This window comes from Hyaena hyaena, unplaced genomic scaffold (assembly GCF_003009895.1).
Source record: "Hyaena hyaena isolate Hyena2069 unplaced genomic scaffold, ASM300989v1 scaffold_36, whole genome shotgun sequence".
In the NCBI taxonomy this organism is placed as follows: Eukaryota; Metazoa; Chordata; class Mammalia; order Carnivora; family Hyaenidae; genus Hyaena; species Hyaena hyaena.
In genome coordinates this window covers 2767681-2776096 of record NW_024080668.1, presented here as the reverse complement: position 1 = coordinate 2776096, position 8416 = coordinate 2767681, and the positions used below count along the sequence as shown (strand labels likewise).

Genomic DNA, 8416 nt, shown 5'->3' with positions numbered 1-8416 from the left:
AAATGTTTTATTTATTTCTGAGAGAGAGAGAGCGAGAGAGTGAGAGAGAGAGCGACAGCGTGAGCAGGGGAGGATCAGAGAGAGAGGGAGACACAGAATCTGAACCAGGCTTCAGGCTCTGAGCTGGCTGTCAGCACAGAGCCCGACGCAGGGCTCGGGCCCATGAACCGTGAGATCATGACCTGAGCCCAAGTCGACGCTTAACTGACTGAGCCACCTAGGCATTCCAAGATCAAGCTATTGAAGACTAACTGGCGATCTACCAGAATTGTTATTATTCAAACCAACTGGAAACTACTATTGGAAAATTAAAAAATATATAAGCCAATGTTTAATAATACAAAATTTATTAGTAAAAAAATGTAGACTTTGTTCGTTACATAGAAAAGTAACACCATTGAACATTCCCTACAAAAATGTTAACTGTACGCATACAGAGTAGGAGTGACACAGTGACCAGGTCTGAGGACTTCGTATTAATTAATGCCTCAGTGAGCATCGGAAACTTGAAAATGGTGACATACAAACTGGACTTGTGACATTTTGTCAACAGGTTGTATATTTTGAGTCGTCATCTGGGGCGGCCGAAAAACAGGGATAGGCATGCCATGTTCCGAATTACTATAACTGCCATTAACTGTAGCAGATGTCACAGTTTGTCCCTCTCTTATATAAATCACTGGCGGCCGCTGCGGAGGGGGCAAAGTTCACATAGTCTGAGCTGGGATAGGAAAAGCACTCCGACGCCCTGATGGTATCCAAGTGTTCCATCTCACACGACGCACAGTAGCAGACGGAGGTGCCGGCCGAGGAGAAGCAGTCGTAGGGGGCGTATGAGGGCACGTGGGTGTAGGAGGAGTCCTCTGAGGGGTAGCCACAGTTCCTGGTGTCCAGAGAGGGGGGAGAACTGTAATTCTCCGGAGCATATGACGGTAGCTGAGCCGGCGAGTAACTGTAGTCAAAGGAACCGGAGACAGTGGAGGAATCGGAAGGCGATCCTGGGGTCTAGACAAAACCAAGGAACAAAGAGCTTGATAGTTTAGACGGGATTAAAAGAGCTGAATGGAGTGGATTTATTAACTCAGGGTAAGAACATTAGGGGAAAAAAAATACAACACAACAAAACACCCAACCCAACCCAAGTCTGCAGAAGTAATTTAATTTGCAGACTGTGTGAGTTCACGACACCTTATTCTGTGTTTGCCTATTTCTTCCCCAACAATAAATTGCCTTGCTCCACTGCTCTCTTTTGTTATTAACCATACTTTAGAGGATGCTTTGTTCTTAAACCACAAAATCCCATTGTGCGTCAAGTCACCTGCACATCAAATCTTGCTGCAGGTGGCACCTGGGATGTTCCTCCACACCCTTGACTGTGGACAGCCAAGTGAGCATGCACAGGTAGAAGTGAGATCTTCGACGAGCCAGTGTCTGGGAGACTCCAAGACATGACTCATAGTCACTAAGGTCTTGTCCCCAGAGGAGAAAGATACCTTCGCTTTCTCGTAAGCAGGTCTACAGTAATTACAGAGAAAGCCTTCTTTGAAAGGGGAAGGGAACTGAATGACTTGGGTCCTGTGTGCATATTCCGTGGAGTTAATTTCCTAGACCCTGAAAATTTAGTCTGCTACTTACACAGACTTTTGACAAACCAAAAGAAAAAAAAAGTATTTGCATTAAAAAAAACCCTTACTTTTTGTGGTTTAAAAAAATTATATGTGTATCTAAAAGACATCTCAGACAATTGGTATCTCCTAATGGAAACCATTATAAATGGTACCATATTTTCCAACATTTGAGGTTCACAAAGAATAGACTAATCCAAATTCTTTGAAGTTATTAGGGCTTCTTTTTCACTAGCCATCTTAGACTCAAATAAGTTCTTATACCTTTACCAGACCAAAACTGGCACTTAGGAGAGCCGATTCAGTGTCGAAAATGAAATAAAAACCCATTATCAGAATGAATGCCAGTTTTGTACTGTGTAGATGGAGCCTTAATTCCATTTTCAAGAGCTCTAAATAAAAAATCCAATGACCGCTGCTTAAATCAATGCTTTCCAATGAACAGATGTCTTAACTACAGTTTTAAAACATTAAATGCACATTGTCAGGATACCTCTTTTTATTGCCACCCACCCTTACTTGGGTGGAGCCGACTTGGGAACTCATGATTCCATGTGTATCCGAAGGTTTGCCCCCTGCAACGTGTGGCTATTTTGACCCCCACTGAGTTTTAACTGGTTCTCGGCTTGTTTCCTGGATGATTTCCTTGTTGACAGTGTTTGTGTGATTTCTCACGAGGTGATGCAAACTCTCTTACAAAGCATTCCCACCCCAGAGTAAGCAACAGTCAGGTTTCGTAAAGAACAGAGATAAATTACCAGGCTCTGGCTAACGCAGAAAGGGGCGGCTTGGAAGCTGTCAGGGAAATAGTGTGGAGTACTTTGCGTGGAATTGAGCGAAGGGTCCAGGTGTGTCTCTGTCTGAAGGTAGGAATCAAAGATCTGGTCAAGGCAGCTTGTGTTTTCTTCACAAGAAACACAGCTGGAAAATTCTGGGGGTTGAAAATAACTGGGCATGGAAGAAACTGGTTCAGGCTCAAAATACAGCCCTAGAAGAGAAAGGAAAAAGACAGATTTTTGTTGTGATGGTTTAAAAACTGCCCTTATAACTTTGAATGGAATTCTCTCCTATATTCTGAATATTTATCATGTCTGGTCAGGCAGGGGGAGCCAGGGGGCTTAAGAAGTTCTAGAAAAGTAAACAGGCAGGCAGTTTGGATTTTTTAAATTGCCTTAGTGAATTCAAGTCCCAGTGGAATAAATCTGGTTAATTATGTGGAAAGAGGCTGTAAATGTGGCCAGGACACAAAATAAAAGAAGGACAACCCAATCCGTGTCCAACTGTCACAGGCAAATAATGGCTCAAGGCTCTACTTTCTTGGACTATAAGGCATCAACATCCCATTTGCAGTTCAAGTAAACCTCACCTGTCAGAAGTAACGTACTGAATTGTGGGAGGCTTTAAGGAAACTTCTGATGCCATGGGAAACAATTCTCTTGATTTAGGATTGCTGCATTCCCAAACTTTCACACTTACTCAGTAACTTAAATTTTGAGGAGTGATACAAATAGCCGTGCAAATAATACAAATGGATACCAAGAATGTAAAGTGAATTCATAGTACTTGTTATGAATTATAAAAAGCAAAAATGTTTTCTTGGTAAACATGTTAACAGGATAACAGAATTAAAATAAGTTGTCAGCTACCAAGCAAGAATAATTCTGAGAACGGGGTTCCTCTTCCGTTTTATTATTAATAGGCTTGACTTCTGATTGCTATCTGTCAATGCTCTACGAAGATAGGTTTAGAGTGTGTTCATCAGGGGACAACAGAGCATTGGAGTTTTTGAAGACTCAGGTTCCTTCGGTTAAGCTAAAGCGGCACCTTCAGCCGTGAGCTAGCTGTTGGATGGCATAGGTAATGCAGTTATTCGAACTGGGCTGAGAAAACTTGCAATTGTCTGAACTGCTCTCTAGAAGAGAGGAAACAAGGGAAGAGAAGCCCCTATTGGCTAGACACTAAATGAGCAACAGCAAAGGCATTATTCTGGAACCTGAGGGGGTCCTGCATTCCATTTAACAGTACAGTGAAAAGGATACGTTTCTGAAAACAATTCTGATCTACTAGTCAAGTTTGGTTACTTGGGGATTGAAGGAGCCGGAATAAAGGTGGAGGAGGCACTCTTGGGTTAGAGCAGCAAGCAGAGAACAGACGTTTCAGAAATGAGGACAAAACCGTGCCCTTGTTTCCTTGCTGGGCTTGCATCTGGAGACACGGTGCCTTTTTCACCTTCTGATTGGTTGGATTGCAATGAAGTGGTGGTGCCTCTCTTAACCCCCGAATCCTGCACTGGAAAGACTTTCGAGATGGACATTGGGAAGGGGTTTTGAGGGAACGGTAATCCTGGCTATACTGACCTGCAGAAGGTGGTGGGACCTGGTCTGGAAGGCGGACGCTGCTGCCTCCGGACACCTGCCAAAGCAAGAATGCGACCACAGAGCAGGGTGAAATCCCAGTGCTGAGAGGGGAGACCTAAGACACTGTCACATGAACTGTGTTGCCTTCTCCTCCAAGGTAAGCCAGATATTTTTTTCTAAAAGACATGGTTGTCGTTACATATGACCAATGTTATATTTTATTTAGACTCAGTTTTTATGTTTGCTTGTTTTCTTTTAAACTATCAGATCCTCCCACTTAAATTTTAAAGGTTATTAATTTCAGTAAAAATGATGGAAATGATTCTTGTATTACAGAGAAATGGAATAGTTTGAGAATACTCAGCAAAGAGCCTTTCTATTAAACTATTTAATTTAAAATGAATAAGAGCTAAATTTATTTAGTCCCAACTATGACTTCTTCAGTTTCTTCAGTTTCTTCAAAATTCTCATATACTCTCTGGCTGCATAGCCTTAGGAGTTTGTTTTCACAAAAGGACACAATTCCTAACTTTGCTCATCCTGGGTTAGCTAAAAATATTCCCATGTGCTCACTAGCTATGAAATAGTAAAATAGAAAAAATTTTCTTAAATCTGTAGTCAGTGAGCTGATGCCTATCTACCCTCTAGGTCATGGTCACTAAGTATTTTTAAACTCTGTATGTTTTGTACTATTTTCTATAAGGACTGCTTTTTTCACGACTATATCTAAATACTTGAAGGGATCATTGTATTGAGTAATTTAGGATTTTCTTTTCCTTTTTTTTTTTTTTTTTTTAAGGCTTCGGATGGTGGCTTTAAAGTTTAAAGGGACCAGCACTGCTCTGTGATTCTGCGTTGGGAAGGCGAGCTCACCACACCTCTCTCTCAGATTACAGGGTATACGTACTCCCATGCACCACGCCACCCAGAGAACGCACACTTGGCCACTACTTAAACAGGAGGTGGTGTTAATTTTGAAAACGATCCATGCAGTAATGTCATGAACCAGGAAGCTGGACTCCTTCACCAGCTCTTTATGCAAATATTTGACTGCAGCTTGGGCTGAAAGACTTGGAAGGAGTGGGTTTTAAAAAATCTGCTTCATTGTAGAGCTCTCCTTAACCCCTTTCCTCCCCGGGAATGGGAACGTTCTGTTTGTCTGCCTGCCCACAATATCTCCCTCAGGTATGTTTACAATCTCCTGCTCGATGTTATCTTTCTAGTCATGGGTTCCCTTTCTACTTTGCTCCAGGAATACAAAGACAGGCACCGTTCTCTTCGATTTCAAACGGCACAAAAAACCACAATCTACAATTTATGAAAACACATCAAGGCTGTTTAAAAAAAAGTCAATGGTTGTGAAAGGGTAAATTATATCTTTGATAAATACAAACTCAAGTTTCCCTTTCTCCTAAAGGTAAAAGATGTGTGTGTGTGTGTGTGTGTGTGTGTGTGTTTAGGGTTGTTGGTAAACTGATCTGGCTGAAAGAAGTTTTTTTTTTAATCCAGCTTAGAAATCTGGCATGCACACATTTCTCCTAGCTCCCTGTTTGTGACCTGACATTTGCCTCAATCTGTAACTTCCAGTCACGATTGCTTGTTTAAATGTCAGATTGTGGATACTACTCTGACTTCATAACAAATTAAGATAAATTTCTTCCTGCTTTGTGTGTTTGATAAAATTAACTTTGTCCTTGGCTCAAAGCTTCTCAGAGGCTTCCTCTGATCATTGAACAACTTGGAGATCGTCTCTGCTAAACTAAAGGGTCTACACCCAGAAGCAGGCATACACTGTCCCCCCTTGCTGCTGAGTACACCCTCACAGCTTTCCGAGAATCCCAGATCCTTCTGCCGGTCCCCAGCGAGGGCTCTCACACCCAGCTCTCATAATTAAATCACTGCTGTGCTGCTTCTCTGTGCCTGTGAGGGCCTAGGTGGGTGTAATCTTCCAGGAAGCAAAGGAGAGCAGGCTTTGCTATGCATGTACCTGCAAGGCAGTGCCTCAGAAGTACTGTTTTATTATCTCTCGGGGGTGGTGGTGGTGATTCAGAAAAGCTTAGACAAATCAAACAGCTCCAGGAAACTGATACTGGTCAGGTACACAAGTGAAATGTTTTACCTTTGCTTTCATTCCCGCGATCAGCGAACGGCAGCCAAACCCGCCTGTAAAAGGCCGGCGGCGTTAAAAGCACCATGCGAGGCGGGGTTTCTCCAAGGGCATCGAAGCAGAATTCTACCATGTCCCAAACTCCTCAATGAAAGATTATATTTTGTTGTGAACATCCTGATGATTTTCTTTCTCTTTTGCACCAGAAGCATTCCTCAGTTCCCTTGTTCCTGCTTTTATTAATTTTATAACCGTCTCTGAACTGAAGGAATCGAGAGGTGAGGCTACCAGACTGTGCTGAGCACAGCTGGATGTGCAGAAGGATGAAGTTAGGGAGTCAGTATGTGGGAAGGTTTTTTTTGTTTTCTATACGAAGAGTAAGAAGACACTGATTCTGTTTTTAGCTCTGCCCGTACGTAGTAACTGTAAGACTTGGATGTTAGCTGTAACAGAGGCATGTAGATCCTGATGACTTACCCTGCCTGGTTGTTATAAGAACTAAATGAAATAATCAGTGTGCAAAAGTGCTTTTTTTCCTAAGCCTCTGTAAAAGCCCTCCGTGAATGGAAAGAAGCTTTGCTGCGTTAGCTAAAATCCCATACATGGTGGTACTAACTTCTCCAGTAAATGTAAATTTTGGCAGGCAGGCTGTATCACAGCAAGCCCACACTTGAACTCTAAACTCTGAGCAAAGGGAGTGAATGGACATTACTGGATAGCTGGCTTTCAATCCTTGGTTGTAATTTTATTGTAGCTGCTTTTTGCAAATAATAATAATAACAGTTAACATTTATCAAGCACTTGCTAAATGAAAAGTACTCTTGTAAGTGCTTTATTATATGCTATATAACTCATTTAGCCCTCATAAAATCCTATTATCTCCAGCTTAGAGATATGCTCAAGGATACACTCGCACCATGGAGGAGCTGAGACCTGAACCCAGCCCGCCGTACCTCTTCCCACAAAGGGCCATTTCAGGAAGTCGTGCGTTGCATGGCAAAGAGCACCAGGCTCAGAAAGCATGGGGGGGGGGGGGGGGGGGGGGGGGGGGCGGAGGACGTCGAAAAGCTGGAGACAGGACCAATCCTAACACTGGCAGTATGGGCCCATCTGTCATATCCCACATCCACACCCAAAGCAACGCACAAGCGTTGACAAAGGGCTTTCAGCAATGAATGGAGGCTACCCCACGCAGTTTATCTGGTTCTGCTGATGCCCTGAACACTCTTAGCAATACTATCTGCTTTGGAGAGTATGTGAAGTGACTGGGTACCCTTATACCTGCCTCATATCACCCCATGCTAACCTGGGACTGCATCCGGCTTTACTGCATATTGAGGAGGTGCTTCTATATCCCAAGCTGTCTCTTCTGTAGATACATGGCCCCGTTTGTGCTGGGAGCTTTCTGTGCCTGGTGGTTTGCAGATAAATGACCTCAGAAGCTCGGTTTCATATGAATGAGAAGCAGGGGGCATGTCCACAGAGATCCTCTCCTTGAAGGGCTCTCTGCTCCTGTCCCTACACCAGGTCAACAAGCCCTTTATATTCAACTATGATCAGTGAGGGATGGGCTCCCCCAAATCCCGAGCCCCCCGGTACGCCCCAGCTCTATGTTGTGGCTTCCTGGGCTGAGCTGAGAAGGAGCTGGGCACAGAAGTTATAAAGGCAGTTTGGAAGGCCAGCTCTGGGGATGGTGGCTGAGCTTAGCGTGGTCTCCCACATCTTTCCAAACATAGGGTTATGTGAGGTGGAACACAGGCGGGGTGTAGGTGAGGGGTGATGCTTACGGTTCCCCCGGAGGCTGCCTGGTGCGCCCTTCTCTGCTGCAGCAACTCCTTCACCGTTATCTTCACCCGGACACCTTGATACACCTTCGGTTTTTCTGGGGAAAGGCGACAGAGTCAGTGGTCAAATGTGAGGCTTGGGTGTCAGACGGGGGTGTGGAGGGTCTCTTATAGACTATGACACCGGAGACCGGGTTTCTAGGTTCCAAGAAGGCAAAGAGAATGCTGCAAGACAGGTGGGAAGGGGCCCCAAAAGTGTCCGACCTGAGAGATGAGGAGGAGCTGCGCAGGTTTCGGCCGAGTGGGAACGGAGCCCGTGGGAAGCTGCGCGGCCACCCAGCCAGGCTGGGCCCCATCCCTAGGCCAATGGCACACAGGTGCTTCTGCTCAGGAATGCGGACAGCAGTCTAGTCCATCACCTTGGCTAAAATAGGGGAACCTTGGGCTCTGGGCCCAGCCTGCCGCCGGGGAGAGGGTACTGCGGGCCTTGGGGAGGGGCTGGGGGGGGGGCGCAGAGCAGTGGACCGAGCCCCCTCCACAGGG

General features: G+C 44.7%; 1 protein-coding gene across 2 annotated transcripts; it reads right to left on the bottom strand.

Annotated features, from left to right (window-relative positions):
* Positions 1-403: 403 nt before the first annotated feature.
* Positions 404-8416, bottom strand: COLCA2 (colorectal cancer associated 2). Of its 2 annotated transcripts, none has more exons than XM_039229222.1 (4): positions 8138-8416; positions 7877-7971; positions 2384-2613; positions 404-1005 (listed from the first exon to the last, which is right to left on the bottom strand). In XM_039229222.1, exons 1-4 carry the CDS (start codon positions 8227-8229, stop codon positions 634-636), a joined length of 789 nt encoding a protein of 262 aa, XP_039085153.1. In that variant the 5' UTR covers positions 8230-8416; the 3' UTR covers positions 404-633. The 2 variants fall into 2 exon arrangements, with proteins under 2 accessions (XP_039085153.1, XP_039085154.1); XM_039229223.1 differs by lacking the exons at positions 7877-7971; positions 8138-8416 and adding exons at positions 3983-4037; positions 6102-6513.

Coding starts and splice junctions, on each gene's coding strand:
- COLCA2 (XM_039229222.1), bottom strand. CDS start 8,229: ATGGGGCCCAGCCTGGCTGGGTGGCCGCGCAGCTTCCCACGGGCTCCG. Junction 7,972..8,137: donor AGCTCCTCCTCATCTCTCAG/GTCGGACACTTT, acceptor GCCTTTCCCCAG/AAAAACCGAAGGTGTATCAA. Junction 1,006..2,383: donor TCTGCGTTAGCCAGAGCCTG/GTAATTTATCTC, acceptor GGTTTTGTCTAG/ACCCCAGGATCGCCTTCCGA.